We start from the raw sequence: 20,274 nt of genomic DNA, 5'->3' as shown, positions 1-20,274 counted from the left end.
CCATCTGAATTATTCACGTTATTGCGTTAATCACACAAAATCAAACACGTATTCCCAAATAAGAATAAACTAAACTGATCCTAGCATATTCATACAAGATGAGACTAGAATTCTTATTTCACTCTACCGCACAATCCTCGAAGCCTCCAGAAGGAATTAGGTTCATTTAAGACAGGTGACAACACAGAAAAAAGTCTCTTTCTCTCTATAACAGAGAAATGAAACTTGACGTGCAAGCGGTGCATAACTCATCACTTTGACGGGATTGACGTTAAGGAGCAAAATACATGTTACGATTGAAGGTTTTGTATTGGCTTCCATATATGGAAAGAACTAAACGACGGATTCAAGTGAGATTTTGTTACACCAAGTCACAAGCCTCAACTGCAGCACTCGAATGTAAAGGATAATTCGACACAGCAGTGCATACTTAATTGCGGAAATCAGTTCCTGGTCTCGCTTCGATTGTATCCAGAGATTGAATGTCAGGCATGGAACAACCACGCTTTCAGGCACAGTCCGTAACTTAGATATTACAGTAAAACGTCTATTTATTTGTTTTTATTTATTTTATTTATTTTTATTGATTTATTTATTTTTATTTATTTATTAATTGTTTACACGCTTATAGTTGACAGAAACATATGCATATTGACTGATACCTCAGTAATTTAGCACATCAAGCGATACGCTGTTATTATCAGTAAACGGATCCCTCTCTTATGATTAATGAAGTAATTTCAGCCATAATGATTATCCTTGTTTAACACCAGAGACAAAAATCATCACAGCATAGGGGAAGTGTGATGCACTATTTGGGGAGTTTAACGTGGTGTTCAGGGACTTCTCTCCAAAAGCAGTATTTCGGAAGTTGAACGTCTATGTTCAGGGATTTCCTCTTTATGGGTGCACAAATATAACAGTCTGTAGGCAGTATTTCAGCATTTTAACTTTGACATTCAGGGACTTCTTTAAAAATGCACAGAGACAGTCTTTACGATTGTTTTCATGAATCTATTGTTGATCAGAGAGCCCAAAGTCACTCAACAGAATTTTTAACTACAGTGAAATAGTACTTCACTGAAGTAACATTACCCGACAGTGAATTACTTAATACCCAGATCAAGGGCAGCAGAGGAATTTCACATCACTGACAGAAACACTACAAAAAAGAACAGTTGATTATTTATACACTGATTCACAACAACTCAAGTTTTGCATCTGATAAAAACTTCAGCAGCAGTGGGGCAGTTCGACACTGATATGAATTTCTCAATTGTACAGAAACGTGAGGAATAGTGTTGTCGAGGTTAGGTGGAACATTTTATTACTCTTTCGAGGTAGATAGCTTCATCATCATCAGGCTTATGACAAAAACTGTAAAAATCACTTAAAATATAATCAATTTGATATCTTATTATAAATGATCTAACTGGATAGAATGAATTATAAGAATAAATTAAGTTAAATGCAAATAGAACTTGAGCGTAAATTCACTAAAACAAGAAGTAATAAATGGAAAATACAAACAAAAATGACATTCAGAACTACAACTTGCAAATGTAGAATATTAATTTTGTCAATGTCACCGTAATGATAAGGTTACCAACGTCGAAAGCTTGCTTAATAAAATATTCTACATAGCCTTGCAGTATTATTTCTAATCAAGATTTCCAAGTAGCTGGCCTTTTTCAGTATAATCTGCGTCATAGCTATTCTGGCGGTTAAATGTGAATTCGGTAATCACCAGATTGGCGGGAAATGGAATATTCTAATTAGCTGCAGATAATTTAAGATTGGCGGGAAATGGAATATTCTAATTAGCTGCAGATAATTTACATGTAGGTAATTGCGGTAAACTGCACGAATTGAAATTGACTTTTGCCCACAGGCTCGTTTATAATATCTCGTGAATTGTGTGGTGATGGCACTTAAGATTCTATGTTTCTTTGTACACATTTTATTATTTTTATTTTATTTTACATTTTTTATCTTTCTAAATGGCTTTCCTTAAAGGGCTTTACTGTGGAACACTTTCACGTATTTTAATGCGCAATTAAACCTAAACAGGATTTGAAACTTATTCTCTGCGTGACATTCTTATCTTTCCTAGTAAGTAATAGTTAAAAAAAATTCTTGAGGCGTTTAATTAAGAAAAAGGATAGAGAAATGCTTGTTCATAAACAGATATAACACGTAAGAGCAAGATATGCAAGATATCAGTAAACTGTGACTGATATATACAAGCAAACTGCCTGTACCTTGATTGCAGAATTGTGCACATTTGCAAAAAATTTATCATAGCGAGATGGACTGTGAATTATAATATAATTCCAGTGTTTGAGGATTGACTTCGTTTTTGCACCTTTACCTATTGAAAGTCAAATTCTGTATGACCTCACTGAAGCATCAGAAGCTGTAACAGGCGAAGCTCTCGATATTTACCCAACGTTTTCTGTTGTCCTTAGCCAAGGGGCTTCAACCTGTAACAAAAGCTGAAGACTGCTTTCTGAGACGCGTCTTCCAGGCCACTGTAAAGGAAGCTCACCATTTTTGAAAACTTGCTGAGAGCCACATTGCACTCAGGTGTGTTAACATCTGTGTGTGTGTGTGAGAGGAGAGAGAGAGAGATCTAAGTGAATGGTACGAAGGGAGCAGTTACCGGTTGTAAAAAGTGAGTCGAGTATGCATTTGTGAAATACTGTTATGCAAACTGAAGTTTTTGACAAATGAAAATTGAAAATGTTCATAAAAAGAAAACAATGACTTTTTTTGGAATTGGTATTTAGTCACCGGTTTTTGCCTTTCACTGAATACTTTTATGTTAGTGGAATGTGCTGCCAATTGTGTTGAGCAGCCTGGTTTAAAAGGTGGACAAAAAGAAACGGGTAACAGGCCAGTACACTTGCTATGACAGCTGTGTAACAGATATTGTTAGGTGTTTTCTGCAGGTTGAATTGTTTTTATAGAGGTGCACCTGGAAGAGATGCCTGTTTTTCTGTTCCTCAGTCACGCACGCTTGTTCATAGTAATCCCTTTTATATGGTTGACGGGATTTCAATTTAACTTGGTACAAAGGTGGACCATTAGACATTGATGTACATGAAGGGAGGTCATATGTCATGTCTGTGTCAGTCACTTGTGCCTCTTTTTTGCAAACCCTGCTATGTGGTGGCAGGGATTTCAGTTAAACTTCGTATAAAGGTAGATGTACATGAAGGAAAATTATCCATGTCTGTATGTCCCACATATGTTGTTTTTGCAACTCTTCACATATGATTGAAAGGATTTTTATTGAACATGATACAAGGGGCGACCATCATTCAGAGTGAGTCTGTTATCTCTACCTGGTGTAGTAACTCCTCTTACACGCTTCTAGGATATTAAACTTGTTACACAAAAGTACTGTAGTACTTCATGTCTATTTGTTCCTATGTTAATAGATGATTACAGTACCATGTCATCACAGCTTCCATACTGTTGAAAGGATTTCAAAGCTGGTAAAAGGTAGACTATTGTGCCTGAATGTGCATAAAGGGAGGTTGGCTCTCTTTGCCCATTGTGACTGTTCCTTTGTCTTTGCAACTCCTTAATGGTTGATTGGATTTCAGTATGTCTACTTGTTCTGTCTGTGTCTTGTTATTATTGCCTTGTTTTGTAAAGACTTTGCACACATTAAATTGTGGGTTCAAGTTTCCACAGCTTCTGTACACAACTTGAACATTTTTGACAACTGTTAAAGAAAGAGGGACTTAGGATTTTGTGTCTTTGTTCATGATAATGACCCTTATACTAAAGATAGTTGCCATCAGGGTAATTTGTGGCGAGAGAAATAATTAAATTTATTATTATTATTATTATTGTTGTTATTATTATTATTATTATTATTATTATTATTATTATTGGTATTGTTATTATCTGAAAGTAATTGAACCCTTACGAAGTGTCATTTTTAGGTTTATAGGATGATCCTAAGAAGTTGGTTTTCATAGAAATTTAATAAAACTGAATTAATGTAAAGTACAAGGAATTGAATAGTTAATTGAGAGGGAACGAGAGGGATAGGAAAATATTTGTAACTGATGAGATTTTGAAGACTCTCAAGTATTGCCTACAGTTTCCTGGGAATACCGACTAAGCAGTAATCTTCTCCTCCCCCCCCCAAGGCAAGTTGAGAGCAAGAGGGCAGTCAGGTACCATCATTTTCTTTTATGAGACATATTTATTGACTATCATCATATTGTGGTAAGAAGTGTAGCTGTTAAAGTTGCTAAAGATATTTTCGGAGAAGTAGACCGAAATAAATTATTGTTATAAATACAGGTTCACAATCCCTTAGCCGAAACCTTAGCTGGAAATAAATCCACAATTTATTTCCAGCAAAAATGTTCTGCAATACTAAAAATATGTATAGTGTAGCATCAAAAGGAACCATAATTTGAGTATTTACTCTTGTATCATTCGATCTCGCCTATTATGCGATCCTTAAAATTTTACCCCGAAACATGATTTCATCACGCATAATAACGTGTCGAGTGAAGGATGCATTTTCGGCAGATTACACGGGGCTATGCCTAATGTGCGAGTTTCTTTTTCAGTGAATTATACTCGGCTAGCCTTCCTAAGCCTGTCTCACTTTCGGTGGATTCCGTTGATAATGCATGTTATATCTGAGTTAGCTTTTAACTGATTAATCGGCTTAGAAGCAAAAGTTCGTTAGGTTAAATGTGAATCTCCATACATTGAACCAAGCTCACCAAAGTTAAGCCATTACTGTTTCTCATAGTTGACAACGCATTGCAGTATTATTGCATGCAAAACACTGGCATAAACAGTAGCAAGTAATGATATAATCAATGTAATCTCTCGAGAAACAGCTGTTTGCATATGTCACCGTAACACACTTACAGTTGTCGACTTGTTAAAAATCTGTTTATCGTTAGCGATGATTTCCATAAATGAAAATAAAACAGATTTTTATTCATCCCTCACGCCATGGAGAAGAAAGTGTTAAGAAAGCATACCACTAAATTTAAGGTTGTAGTTGTGGCTGAGGTGACGAACGAGGTGCAGGCTACAAAACATTTTGGAAGACGCAGAAGCAGCGCACAGAACTGACGAAAGCACACCTGTGTGTCCTGTAATTTGCAACGATTATGAATAAAGTAAGTTGGATGTTTGATAATATACGAATAAAACGTATCTCCAAGTTACAGTTCTTTCAGCAACAAAAATGCCAGTGATGATATTGGTAAACCTTATCAGCTGATGATTTTATAATACGATTATAATTATTATATGGCAGTAATACCTGCAGTAGGGGAGAGCGGTGATGATTCGGACAGTGGGATGGTCCGGACAGTACATTTCCTGGAAAATGTAAGGGGCCCTCAGCTCTGAGAAATCACGTGAAATCGCGAGAGTTTGTTTGCCATTGACACATGGACTTTGGTTGCGAGGCCCCGTTTACTTTAGTATTGAGGGTAATTTTTGTGGTTTTTCTCATTTCCTATGTAAGTTTTTGCGTTTGAATCATAAGCTTTGGTGTAGTGAATATGATAAGGGAGCTGATTTTGAGTTTTGGGTGTGAATTTGTACTATATGACGAAGATAATGTAGCTATTACACACCTGTAATCTGGAAGGATTTGAAGTTGAGGGTGTCATCAAATGGTTATGATATGTGGGGGATGATTCGGACGTGTCCGAATCATCCCTCCTAGCAAACCTTTACTAATTATGAATTCCAGCAAAGAAACAATAGATTTTCACTAGCATTATTTAAGTTATATTTTGTGTATATGCATTCATTAGCCCCTCATTACCTTTACCTTATAAAGCACTTCATAAACCCATCATAGAACCCCCTAATTACAACTTAAAATGTGAATATCAAATCTGGATTCCATTCCATTGGCATTCACCCACATTACACTTGAGTTTTTCAAGAAAGTGACTTTGCCAGGGCTTTTGTGACTGATAGGCCAAAGCCAACTACACCACCTAAAAGCACAACCACCTCACACGAAGTAACACCACAGCCACACCCTACACCATCATCACAACAGCAGTTTTCTCCTGAGAATATCAGACCATTCCCAAAAGCTGGAGAGAGGAAGGGGACGGCTAAAGGCAAAAAGCGGGGAAGATGCATGATTGCAATGGACACTTCAGAAAAGGTTGAACTTGAACAGAAAGAACTGAAGAAAAAGCCGAAAAACACAGCCAAGAAGGAAATACAGTTTGGAAATGATACCTCAAGAACATTAAAAAGCAAGAAAAATACAAAAAAGTTAGATACAGAGGGCCAGACCAGTGATGAAGACCTCCATCATCTTGAAGATCTCTTGACAGCCGATCTTAATAATTCTTCTGACATCTCAGAGGAGGAGATAGAAGACACAGGAGTGGGTTTAATTGATAAAGTCCCAGAGGAGGGAGATTTTGTTCTCGTTGGGATAGATTCAGTAAAAGGTAGGCAAGTTAATCAGCAATTTAGACGAGGATGATGAATTTCAGGTTTTTTATTTAAGAAAATCACAGAAATTTGCTGCTAATAGTTTTAACTTTCCAGAAATTGAGGACGAAGCAACTATTGGTAAAGAGGCAGTAACTGGAGTGCTTCCAAACCCAGTTCAGCAGAGTATGAAAAGAAAGCAGGGGTATTTCAAAATTTTGTTTTTCTTTTGCAGGATACAATATTCACTAGGCCAACTTTAATATTTAGGCACAACAAATTTCAAGTATTTGAGTTACGATTTATGTTTGGTTTTTACTCATGGAGAGAATAATTTCAAGTAAATTTTGGTCATTTAAGAATTTGGTGGCAAGGATATTCCAAGTTTAGTTTTTGTTTTGAAGGTTACAATATTCTTTAAGACTACTTTAACATTTATTCTCAGCAGACATTGTAGATTTTCTGTCTGCCATTCACTAAGGGAGAGAATCATCTTTTAAGTTGATTATGATTATTTCAATAAAACACTTCGTATGGTATTTGTTTCATTTATCATCAGACTTGAAGGTAAATGTCAATTATAATAATTGTCCGAATCATCCCATGCTCTTGTCCGAATCATCACCATGGGTAGGGATGATTCGGACATTTTGGAAACTTGTGCTTGAAGATAAATAGTTTAAAGTATAGTAAAGTATAAGACTTGCTACATTCACTGGTAAATGTAGGATGATGAGGCTACACATTGACATGCCAAGGATATCACTGCTCCTTAAACTCTGACTTCTAGAGAGAAATTAAAAAAAAATGTCCGAACCATCACCGCTCTCTCCCCTATAATTGGATGCAATCAGTAAAACAACATTTTTATTAAACTTATCATTATTCGCAATACAGTTTATTAAATTTTGACTGGCAGGTGTTAACATCCTAATCGGGACCAGTAGTTTCTCTCTCTCTCTCTCTCTCTCTCTCTCTCTCTCTCTCTCTCTCTTCACACACACACACACACACACACACACACACACACACACACACACACACACACACATTTTGCAGTGATACCTGGGTACTTGTCATCTTCGCAACTCATCGAATTCGGTATCCGGCGCAATTTGGCGACAAAAAATTGTCTTGGTACTCGTCATTTGCTGGGTACTCGACGTGCAAGTTAATATGTTTGTCTCGAGACGCCCTGAGAGGTAGTTTCGTGAGTGACGAGTGAGTTAGTGACAGAGTAGCTCTCAATCAGTGCAGAATCCCTCGGAATCAACTCTAAACTTTTTGTGCAATTTTTTTTTTTACATACATCATAAGTTTGGAGGAATGAGCCTCATTTTCGGAAGCATATACTATAATGTAGGCTAAGGTTTACTCACTGGGTTCACTATGCCTGTCACATTTTGAGTCAGTCCTATTGATAGTGTTTGACTATTTAATAGACTTAAAATGAAATGTTCTGTAGACTAAATGCGAATCCTCATAACAAACTTATGGCTTATCTAATAATTAATTACTATTTCTTAAGATTAAAAATCACCTATTATATCAGGCAAGACACTGGCGTAAACAGCAGCAAGCACTGACATGAACAAGGTCTAGAGCGTACAGACGGCTATCATATGTTGCCTTACAGTTATTGACTTATTAAAAGCTTGCAGATTCTCAGTGGTAACTTCCATAAGTAAAAATAGTTATTTTTATTTATCCTTCGCGCAATAAAGATGGAGGTATTACGAAAGTGTAGCACAGAATTTAAGCTGTGGCTGAAAAAAAAAATGAATGACATGCAGGCTGCCAGGTGTTTTGGAACAGGCGAAGGCAACGTTCGGTGCAGGTGAAATCACACCACAATTGAAAACTAGCTAAGTTTTGTAAATAAACGTAATGGGCATTATGTAACGCAGCCATGATAATTTCAAGAAATGAATCACCGAATTACGTTTTATGTAACGCTAATGGCAATGATGATGTCGGTAAAACGTATTATTGTCATATTAGAAGAAGAAGATCGTATCATAAGAGATGAAGAGTGATCATGCCCCATTTGCATTCTGGTAATGTTTACAAAATAACCAAACTCAAAACTGATGCTTTTGAGTTTGGTTATATTGTAAACATTACCAGAATGCAAATGGGCCATGATCTCTCTTCATCTCTTATACGATAATATTACAATAATACGTATAATATAATTGAATGCATGAGGTAAAACACCAGTTTTATTAAAATTATCATTACTTAAATGGTTAGACAACAGTTCTTACACACACACACACACATGTGCTGCTGCGGTAGATGCTTTCTTCTAAAATTTGATCAAAAACAGTGTCGGAAAGGCGCACGATACGAGACTATATTGTGAACACATGAATTCAAACAGTAAGTAGAACTATAAACTGTATTGTATTTCATCAATCTTAACACTTCTGAGATGCTCTATCCTCCATAAGAAAAAATTCGGTTTTTAGAGCTTTTCTGTTTTTAGAAATTCGGATAAGTGTTTGTAAACCTGTACTAAATGAGGATAACTTAGGTATATTGTTGTGTGATGGAATTCGCTGAAAAGGGACATGAATGCAGTTTGTATACACTACAGTATTAGTAAAAAATTTTGAGTATACTTTAGTGACGAGATATTGTAGTAGATATATTTTTTTTTATTTTCTCATGGTCTGATAGGTTAATCTTCAGATTTAGAACTTGCTTATAAACCATACCTATTTCCTTTACAGTAAAGAAGTTTATCGAAGAGGACCATCTTCCACATCTGCTGTTTTATGGGCCACCAGGTACAGGCAAGACTTCTACTATTCTAGCTTGTGCTCGGCAGTTATATTCACCCAAAGAGTTCACATCTATGGTGAGAGTGGCAGTTGTTTGGGTTCTCATGATGATGAAGTAGGAAACATGTTGTCAGTTACCCCATTATCAGTTATCCCAGATATATTCAGTTATTTGATTGTATGAATTTTGCTTTCCTGGGTTTCACTTTTATTGGACGTTATTGTATGAATTTTGCTTTCCTGGGTTTCACTGTTATTGGAATGTCTGCCTTATTTTCAACAGGTATTAGAGTGCAATGCCTCAGATGATCGAGGTATTGGTGTTGTTCGACAACAGATCCTCAGTTTTGCTAGTACACGCACCATATTTAAGTCTGGATTCAAGCTGATTATTCTAGATGAAGCTGATGCTATGACCAATGATGCACAAAATGCCCTCAGGAGAAGTAAGAAGTATTTTTATACAGTTTTGTATATTTACTATGAAACTGATAATATATTTCCGATAAACAGTATTTATGGGACTTGTATATATACTGAAATAATTCAGCCGTTGAGAACAATTCTTGTATATCTGACCAATAATTGTCTGACCCTTGCATGATAACATAAGGTAATATGGTTTGAAAAGTCCACATATGTTTTGGGGTGTGAGATTTTTCCATCAGATTTATACCTCTGTGATCTATGTGACAGGAAGATGGCTAGAACAGAACATTAGGTGAAATCATTTGTTGGCAGCTGTCTTTCAGGTTATCTGTTTATATGATCAAGTGACAAGCCTTTAGGGAGAGAAAGATTTTTAAAAGTTGAGAAATGTCTCATAAATTATAGATTAAAAATATGAGATCAAAATATTTTATAGAAATAGTACATAAAGTTCAGTAAAGATATGCCAGTTGATGTTGATTAGTCTTATACTATGTATTCCCTCAGGCTCATAGCCCCTTGTTTATGTATTAGACAAATATTTTCAGTATGTGGATGTGTGCAATTGCTTTAGCTTAATTAACAGTGGTTTTCTCCATTGATCCATGTTTTTCTGTTTGTGTGCAATTAGTGCTGATTTTAAGATAATAAACTTTTTTAGAGTGGGGTATTTCTTGAATAATCTTCAAACATTGAGGCGGTGAGGTTGGACAGTACGTATGCCTGTTCACCCACCCACAGAATTTGAGTGATGATATGATCAAGCAAGGTAAATTATGTTAAGCCAAATCTCAGCACACTGGCAGAAGAAAAGGGTTTGCCCATACCAAGTGTTTCAATCATCCTTTAAATGTAGCTAGCTGTACAGGCATTTATTTAGCTCTTCCCCTAGAACCACTGTCAAACAGTAAGATGGTCTCGCACATCATTTTAAAGATGTATGAAGGTAGACATACACCCACACACATCTCGATTCCCTTTTTTTGAAACTGAAAACTGTTGAGTGTTCCTAGGATACAAAAATTTTGTGATTGAAATAGAACTGCCTGGTATCAACATTCCCAGTAGTGTTAAAGCCTTGTAGACAAATCATGGAAAATGAGAAATTGATGGGAAACTACCTTGAAAAATTATAACATTTACACTTTAGCCTCCTGAAAAAATATATCGCAACATAAAAGACAATGAAACATACAATTCCACACAAGAAGATTAGTCTTGTTAAAAGGGACAAATTAAATTTAATGGCCCAACTCTGTTACTAGAAAATGCAATACAAGGTCAAACACCTTTCCAGTGTAAGAACTGCAGTAAATATAGACAAACATAATCATCATCATAAATATGTTTTACAACCTGTCTAGCTTTCTTTCCATTTCATCTTTACTGCAATTATTTGGTTACTCTCCCTCAGCTCCTTTAAAGCCCAGTGCACCTCCCATGGTAAAAGAAGTGCTCACTTCTAAGACCTTCAAAACTGTCTCAGAGCAGTTCTTTTGAAGTTTGTTTTGAACATTAAAAATCTTATGTCATGTACCGTATATTTTTTTTATCATTAACATCTCTTGTGATGCCATCTGTCAGTTTTGTTACAAAGTACTGCATTCACCCCCACACTTTTCCCATGAAAGAGACATGTCTAATTTCCTGATCATACATTCCCCTTTGCTTCATTTCAAGTCATGATAAGCTTTATTTTACTTACATGAACTTTCAGTTCTTCTTCTCTATTCTACTCTCACCTTGAAAACAAAATCAAGAATTAACACAAATAGGAATACTGTATTGTGATATTGATATTTAAGGAAGAATAACTGTGTTGAAGAAAATGAAGTAAGAGTCAACTTAGTGAGGTTTATAGACTAGAACAAATATCCACAAATGTTACAGAATGAAAAATACAAGTGTTCATGAACCAACATCTTGCTCTAGTACAGAAAACATGAAAATCCTCTTTTTTTTTTTTTGTAACTTGCTAGAAACTGAAATTGTATTGTAAAATAATTATACCTTGAAGTAGGTGTTCATCAAACATTTTCTAAATATGATTTACTGGTTTACAAATCCCCTTCAATTAAAGCACAGATTCTCAAAACCTTTTGACTGCCTAGCATTTGAATATAGCTAGAAGTGCCTAGTACTTTGGTAAGTTCAATGATTACCTATTGCTGTATTCTGTTGTTAAATCCCTCGGATACTAAAGTCAGTATTTGTTGGCCTAGTTGTGAGCACACTTCTGAATTTCTAAAGACAAGTTGAAGTTTGTGTACTGTTAAAATAAAACCATGATTTTATAAATACAGTACATTATTGAAATGTTTCAGTAGGAACACAGTGATATTTCTAATGTCATAGTGCTTGCCTGAATGGCTTGTTCTGAAATGTGAGATGAAAATTGGAGCATGGTAAAGTTAAAGTTTGATGGCTGGGTAGGGAGACACCAAATGGATGGATGAAAAATGAGGGGCATAAACCACAGCAGCTGGGGCTGAAGGGATGCTGTCAATACTATTGAGTATGTTGTGTAAGGCATATTGTAAGTGGTACCCCCTTTGCAGGTGATTTTACAAAATGTCTACATACATCTTGCTCCTTGGATCAAAGTTTTTACAAAGCTGTAATTTATTAGATAAAACATCATATTGTTTTATTTCCCAGGAGAAGACCATTGTGTCAGACCTGTGAGAAATAAGACTTTTTACTGTGGTTTGGTTTAACTCTTAAATAACAAGTTCTTCAGAATAGCATAAAGACAGAGTCATCTTGTATGCTAGTATTCATATGCTGAAGCACCTTGTGGAGGGAAGATTCATTATTAATAAGCAGTTTCAATTATTAGGCAATCTGTTTCAGTAGTGGCTTGCAAGCTGTAACTCACTTTAAGTAGTTGTTACGAAAAAACAGAATTTTTTGAAATTTTGAATACAGTATTTATGAAGTCAGGCTAATGTGTTCTGTAATTTTTCCAGTCATTGAGAAATTCACTGATAATTGCCGGTTTTGCTTCATCTGCAACTACCTGGGAAAAATTATTCCTGCTATTCAGTCCAGGTGTACCCGATTCAGATTTGGGCCACTGTCTCCAACTCAGATTGTTCCAAGACTTGATTATGTCATTGAGAAAGAAAAGTAAGTTCTAAGTTTTTGAAGTGGAATACATAACTCTACATTAAATGATAGATTAGTATGTAGAGTTAATAGATACAAGGTTAACTTTTTAAAATTGTAAAGATCATGCTGTTTTTAATTTTATAAGGTATGTATTGATGTCAACTGCTTATATATGATGTTATGAAAAACCTCTGAGAATTTCTGCTGATTTAAAATTCTGTATTTCAGTGTAAAGGTAACTGAAGATGGTAAAAAGGCCTTACTGGCACTCTCAGGGGGAGATATGAGGAGAGTTCTCAATATTCTTCAGTCGACATCAATGGCTTATGATGAGGCAGGTGGAATAGCATGTAGACAGTGCAGTGATAATATACTTTGGGTTATTGATTCAAGGACTTAATGTGATGGTGTGAAGTTTGATTCTTGTTTTTGCTTTAGATGGAACATTTAAATAATTTTACAAGTAAAATGTGTTTACTACTTTCCTAGTAAAGATTGAGTTATTTGAATTGTAAAATTTTTCTCAAAGTGTCAAAAGAGTTCATTTTTCTTATCACAACTTGCAATTTCAGGTGAATGAAGACAATGTTTATACGTGTGTAGGTCATCCACTTCGCTCAGATATAACAAATATGATCAACTGGATGTTGAATGAAAGATTTGACACAGCCTACAAAAGTATCCTTTTATCAGCTTTTTTTACCAATGGTCTTGTAAAACTAATTAAGAAACCCAAGATTTAGGATGTTAATCAGCTATATTGTAGTTTATACAATGCATGTTCAATTTTCTTAAATCATTTAGTCTAGGAAGTCTGCTGGTATGGCAGTTTTGTTAAACAGCCCCATTCTGGATTAAAGTTGGCCCAGCTTCTCTCTGCCAACTGTCTCAATTTAAAAAATAGCTAAGATCCCCTCCATGGTTTGAGTTTCACACTACCAAACGACATCATAGAGAACAGCTTCTGATTGCTTTATTTAGCCAGTAATCAACAATATTTTAAATGATGCATTACAGTCCAGTCTCCTAATATCAGAATTAGAAAATACTAAACAATATGCAAATAGTGCTCGTGAACCTCTGCAGGTAGGCAAAAAGCTGTTATATGATGTGATCCTTTGTTGATAAAATGAATCCTTTAAGACTGTATATGTACAATGTTAATTTCAAAATAAACACACTTATATACAGTACTGGCTTTGTAAAAATAAGAACTAATCAGTGTGTATGTGCATTTTTTGTTATTTTTATCTGAATGTGCCGAGTGTTTTGACAATGTACCTATCATCTCTTGGCTAGAAAAAAATACACACAAACCTTCATTTGCTCTCTCTAATGGTGATTCTCTAGTTTTAAATGTACTTGTTATTAGATGAAGTATCTGTAACATTGATACGAGATGAAATGAAAACTTAATGTCATGCAGTGATGTAGTGCAGTATTTGCAGTAAATTCCATAAAAAGAATATTTCAAGTATACAAATTTTGTCAAAAAAAGAGCCACACACACACACCAAGAACATTAGGCTAAGCTGTATGATACATGTGTACTTGAGTATGTGTATGCTGATCTTTTCTGAGTACCTGGAAATATTTATCAAAATCTTTATGTAGATGTGTGTTTGTATGTGTATACATGCTTTATTTGTAACCATTTAGTTCAGTACAGTATTAACATACTTATAAAAGCCCAAGTAATGTACCGAATCATAAGAAATATTAGATGCAAAAACAAATACATATTGTAATGAAACAATTTATAAGTACAGCACATACGACTGCTTTGTTTGCCGAGCTAATGTAGCAACAGTAGTGTTTCGCTACTAAACACATATTGCTCTTTCTCTTTCTTTCTTGGGAAACACCTTTTGAGTGCACAATAATGAAGATGTAAGGAAAAAATTAAAATATGTTGGTCTGTTTACACCATGACATGTGGATGGAGGATTCCATAGAGGCTAGGGTAGGATGATAGCAAGTGTACATTCAGCACCATATGTACTGCGAATTAATAAGTGCAGCATAAATGTCATGTTTGATAGTCAGTTTTATTAAAATGTAAAGTTATCAAACTTGTCATATAGTTTAGTCTTAAGATAGTAATATGAAGGTGAACAGGAAGTTACCTAGCCTAGACTAAGATCGTGGTTTAAACAGTGATAATTATAGTCTGTGGTAATTAAGGTTGATTTTAGTTTTAATTAGTATTTTTATAGGGGCCACTTTTTTGTCCAGCATTTTTGCTTGTTCAGTGCCCAGTAGGTTCCATTGATTGGGGTTTATTGGATTTGTACTTTACTTTTTTGAAATATGTAGCTTTTGTGGTCATGATGCTAATTAGGTCTTCAGTTTTCTGACATTTCCTGTGGAAAAAAAGGAACATAAAAGTGGGAACAGCTTCAGTTCTTTTATGCAGTACAACCTTCTGTTGTAGCCAGAACTGTGTCACAGATCTTGGCAGTCAGGCCAAGCCCTCTTTTAGCCAGAACTGTCCCAAGAAACTAAATTGCCAGTCACCCAAGCCCTTGTGTTAGTTAGAACTATTCCAAAAATCATGATAGGTCGAGTCCTTGATTAAGCCAGAATAAATCTTGATGGTCAGATCAAGCTTTTTTTCAGTGAGAGGTGTTCCTCAAATTTTGGCAGTTAGGCAATGCCCTTGTTTTAACCAGAACTTTCCCAGATCTGGGCAATCAGGCCTGGCTTGTGATAACCAAAACTTTTTCACAGATCTCGTCTCTTGCCAGCTTCATTTCGTGACGGTACTTCTTCATCAGTGGGGATGAACCAATAAGTAGACCTCACAGCCAGGTATATCCTGGGGAAGAGGAATGTGGTGGCCGACAAACTAAGTCGTCAGGGTCAGGCCCTGGGGACAGAATGGTCTTACATCAAGAGATAGTTGAAGGCTCTTCCTCCTTTGGGGAAGGCCAATGATAGATCTGTTCGCAACAATTTCAACAGGAAGCTAGAGGTCTTCTGTTCGATTGTCCCAGGACGCCCTGCAACATCCTTGGGACAACCTGGAAGTTTGCGCCTTCCCTCCCTTTTGCCTGATCCGTCAGGTCTTGGACAGGGTAATGATTTCCCAAAATCTCAGGATGACCCTTGTAGCTCCCTGGTGGTCTAATGCAGAATGGTTCCCTGATCTACTAGCCCTGCTGTCAGCAGCTCCCAGAGAGATCCTTCCACGGCACAATCTCCTCTGTCAGCCTCATGTCAAGAGATACCACCAGTCGGTAGGGTCCCTATCTCTTCATGGCTGGAGACTGTCCAGTATCTCCCGTGAGTGAGAGCCTTTTTCACACAGAGCAGCGACAGAGATGTCTGGCTATCTCATAACTTCCTCAGCTGTGTACCAGGGAAAATGGGCCATCTACTGTGACTAGTCTCGTCAAAGGGGTCTCTCTCCAGTGAGAGCTTCTGTTCAGCAAATAACAGATTTCCTAGTTTTTCTCTGGAGGGAGAAAGCCTTTCTGTGTCTGCCATCAAAGACTACAAGGCTGGTTTGGGCTTGGTTCTCTGCCTAAAAGATGTAGACCTGTTGTCTTCATGGGAAATCTCAATGCTACTCAAAAGCTTTGAGCAGTCTTGTTCTCTTAGAGAACTTAAACCTCATAGCTGGGAGCTGATTCTGGTGCTAAGTAGTCTCACTTGAGCCTCAAATGAACCATTACGATGGTCATCTGACAGAGACTTGACCCTTAAAATGGTCTTCTTACTGGCTTTAGCTTCTTCAAAGAGAGTGGGGAACTCCATGGTCTCTCTTCTAAGAATGTCAAACAAACAAGGTGTAGGGGGTCCATAGCCTTCAAATTTGTCTCGGAATTCATAGCTAAGACTCAAAATCCATCTGTTCATGATGACAGATTTGAATGCCTTTCCATCCCTTCTTTAGGAGATTTTGTTGATAACCCAGATCATCTGTCAGGGCACTGTGGGTTACCTAAAAAGAATTCGTCACCTCAGGTCCAGGTGTTGAAGACTTTTTGTAAACTCAGGCTGGATCAAAACAGAAGTGTCCAAGAATACCATCTCCTGGCCCCGTTAGGTTATTAGACTTGCTTATAGCTCTTCCAGCCTCAGATTCTAACTCAGTGCGTGCAAGAGTACATGAAGTTAGGGGTTTAGGCCCTTCATTAGCTTTTAAGAACTTATCTGTTTATAAGATTTTGAAGGCTGGTACTTGGCTTTGTCAAACCACCTTCACATCCTACTATCTTCAAGACATTGCCCAGGTCCTAGGACACTTTTTTCCTTGGGTCTGGTGGTGGCTGCTCAACAAGTTGTGTAGCTCATCCAGTGCCCCTAGCATGACAGCTTGTATCTTACCTGTGATGATGGTATGAAAGTGAGAGTGAATGAGATGACTGGTCTTTTTTCCTCTCCGTTTTCCACTTCTGCTCTACCCACGGGGAGTAGGAAGATTGATCCATCATGAGCTGGAGCTGGTTAGATACAGGTGAGTGAGTGGCTTTTCTGTTTGAGAAAGGTTTATTTGTACATGCATATTTCCTTGCAGAAGGTAGTCCTTCGTCTCTCTGACAAGGGGAGAGAGGATTGATAACAAACAAATTGATGGCTAATGTTAGGTTTGTTGTCTGCACAGAAATAGCTCTTTGTATTAACCTAGTAGTCTGACCGTTTGATAAACTTTTCATCTGACAAGTCAGAGGCATATGTCTCCTTCCTCTGCTTTAGCCTAACCAGGACATGAGACCAGGTGTGCTGAATCTCCAGCGGTTCAACGCTTTCCTTTCTTCCCACCGAAGGTGAGTCTATCCTCACGTTAAGACCTAGGTTTGTCCTGCATGTGAGCAAATGACAAAATTTTTTATTAATTTGTATTTTTCATAGCTATCAAAACTATGGTCTTAACGTACATTGCCTACCTCTTGCCACCCCTCAAAGTGATTCCCTGGGCTGGAAGAAACTGAATGCGTCACAGCACGTTTGGGTTAAGGAAGGTCAGCTGATGCCTCCTCTCTCATCCGATTGGCCGAACTCTGTTGCCATCAATAACCTGTTGTACAATTTTATATGTTTTTTACTGGTCTCCAGCTGGTGCTGTAAGATTTTATCCTCATGTTAAGACCGCAGCTTTGTTAGGTATGAAAATGCAAATTAATTCTAAAATTTGTCATTTTGTATACTCCATTACCCTTTAGGGTACCCAAAGCTGGCATTGTGTTGGAGGAAAAAAAGACATATATAATTACATGCATCTCTTTTCCTTAAGTATGTCCATAATTTATCTTTTACTGAGGATTTCTTTCATTTACTTTTTGTGTAAAAAGCTGACAAGTTCAGTAATAAGTGTCAGGGAAGGTCAAGCACCTGGGTAAAGCCTAACCTGCTACCTGGGCTTTAGTCCAGCTATGCTTGTATTTAGTATTTCCCTGATTGCTCTCCTTATATGTAAATGGTATTTGATCTGAATTTATATAGGTTACAATTTTCTTTCCCCTTTCCGTAATACTTTTTTTACTTCCCCTTTCCTTGATATTTCCTTTCATGTTACTCTACATTTATGGTTAGCCCTTCCTTCCCTCTCATGGCACAATGCAAACTCATCTGGAGTCAGAGCCCAACTCTTAGAAGAGCACAGGGAGGAATTAAAAGCATTTTTGATGAAAGCAAAAATTATTGTGAAAGAAACTTGATAGGGTGAGGGATTAAATAAGCTTTGTTGTCTTAGTCTTCACAAACACATATGAGGGAATGTCTCTCATATCACATGTCTTGGATATTTTAGGATCACTAGATTTCTTGTTCACAGCGTAAAACTAGGTGGTTTCCTCCATAATGTACAGTTAACTGGTAGCAGTTCACATGGACCTCACAGTTTGCATTTTATTATCGTTCAGTTTCTCTCTTTTTTTTCGTATTTATTCTATAGTTTTAAGGATGGATATTTTCTGTTTTTGTTTATTTTTGCAGGGACCAACCTGAATTGTGATGACATATCTTTTTAGATATGCAAGTAGTTACTATTTAAAAGTTAACCCTTAAACGCCGAGCCTCTATTTACAAAAGTGTCTGTCGTATGCCGGCGGCGTTCGGGAGTTAGCACCAAAGCAGAGAAAAAGTTTTTTCAAAAAATCACAGCACGCTTAGTTTTTAAGATTAAGAGTTAATTTTTGGCTCCTTTTTTTGTCATTGCCTGAAGTTTAGTATGGAACCATCAGAAATGAAAAAAAATATCATTATCATATATAAATATTGAAATATATGACAGCGCAAAAAAAAAAATTTCATATATAATTATATACAAATCGCGCTGTGAGCAAAACGGTTGAAGCTAATGAGTTATTTTATTTTCTTTGTATTGGACACTAAATTGTGATGATTTTGGTATATAAAAAATTTTAAAACGATCAAAGCAACACAGAGAAAATATTATCAAAAAACGATGCATGAATTCATAACGCGCGGACGTAAAAAAAAGTTTTTTAAAAAATTCACCATAAATCGAAATATTGTGCTAGAGACTTCCCGTTTGTTGCAAAATGAAGGTAATTAATTGAATATTACTACACTGTAAGTGTTTTAGCTTACAATTGCAGTTTTCGACCATTTCGGTCGAGTTAAAGTTGACCGAAGGTAGAATTTTTTCTATTTATCATGATTTATATGAAAAATATTTCAAAACTGATGAAAGCTACAACCAGGAGTTATTTTTTGTTGTATTCTACATGAAATTGCGCACATTTTCATATATAAAACGTTATGTAACGACTAATATAAAACGGTGCAAACATTACGACAAAGTGACGAAAGAATTTCTGAGATGTTCGGCTGAGTTACAGCGCGGATGTAAGGAAAAAGTTTTTTTCAAAAATTCACCATAAATCAAAATATTGTGCTAGAGACTTCCAATTTGTTGCAAAATGAAGGTAAATGATTGAATATTACTAGAATATAAGTTTTTAGCTGACAATTGCGTTTTTGACCATTTCCAGTCAAATGTTGACCGAAGGTTGAAATTTTGGCACTTATCGTGATTTATATGAAAATATTTCCAAACTGATAAAAGCTACAACCATGAGTTATTTTTTGTTGTATTCTACATGAAATTTCGGCACATTTTCATATAAAACTTTATGTAACAACTAATATAAATCGGTGCAAACATTATGACAGTGATGAAAGAATTTCTGAGATGTTCGGCCGAGTTACTGCGCTGGACGTAAGGAAAAGTTTTTTTTTTCAAAATTCACCATAAATCAAAATATTGTGCTAGAGACTTCCAATTTGTTGCAAAATGAAGGTAAATGATTGAATATTACTAGAATGTAAGAGTTTTAGCTTACAATTGCGTTTTTTACCATTTCGTCGGGTCAAAGTTGACCGAAGGTTGAAATTTTGGCACATCGTGATTTATATGAAAATATTTCCAAACTGTAAAAGCTACAACCATGAGTTATTTATTGCTGTATTCTACATGAAATTGCGCACATTTTCATATATAAATCTTTATGTAACGACTAAT

General features: G+C 36.2%; 1 protein-coding gene across 1 annotated transcript in view; it reads left to right on the top strand.

Moving 5' to 3' along the window:
* RfC3 (replication factor C subunit RfC3) overlaps nt 1-20,274 on the top strand; it is a 70,410-nt gene that overhangs the window by 45,110 nt on the left and 5,026 nt on the right. Inside the window, exons 3-7 of the mRNA XM_067114381.1 lie at nt 9,192-9,319; nt 9,526-9,688; nt 12,641-12,800; nt 13,011-13,116; nt 13,355-13,460. Of these exons, the coding sequence (XP_066970482.1) occupies nt 9,317-9,319; nt 9,526-9,688; nt 12,641-12,800; nt 13,011-13,116; nt 13,355-13,460 (538 nt within the window). The 5' untranslated portion in view covers nt 9,192-9,316. The remainder of the gene's footprint in view (nt 1-9,191; nt 9,320-9,525; nt 9,689-12,640; nt 12,801-13,010; nt 13,117-13,354; nt 13,461-20,274) is intronic.

Source organism: Macrobrachium rosenbergii, chromosome 13 (assembly GCF_040412425.1).
Source record: "Macrobrachium rosenbergii isolate ZJJX-2024 chromosome 13, ASM4041242v1, whole genome shotgun sequence".
In the NCBI taxonomy this organism is placed as follows: Eukaryota; Metazoa; Arthropoda; class Malacostraca; order Decapoda; family Palaemonidae; genus Macrobrachium; species Macrobrachium rosenbergii.
The sequence above is the reverse complement of the archived record's forward strand: the minus strand, read 5'-3'. Positions and strand labels throughout refer to the sequence as shown.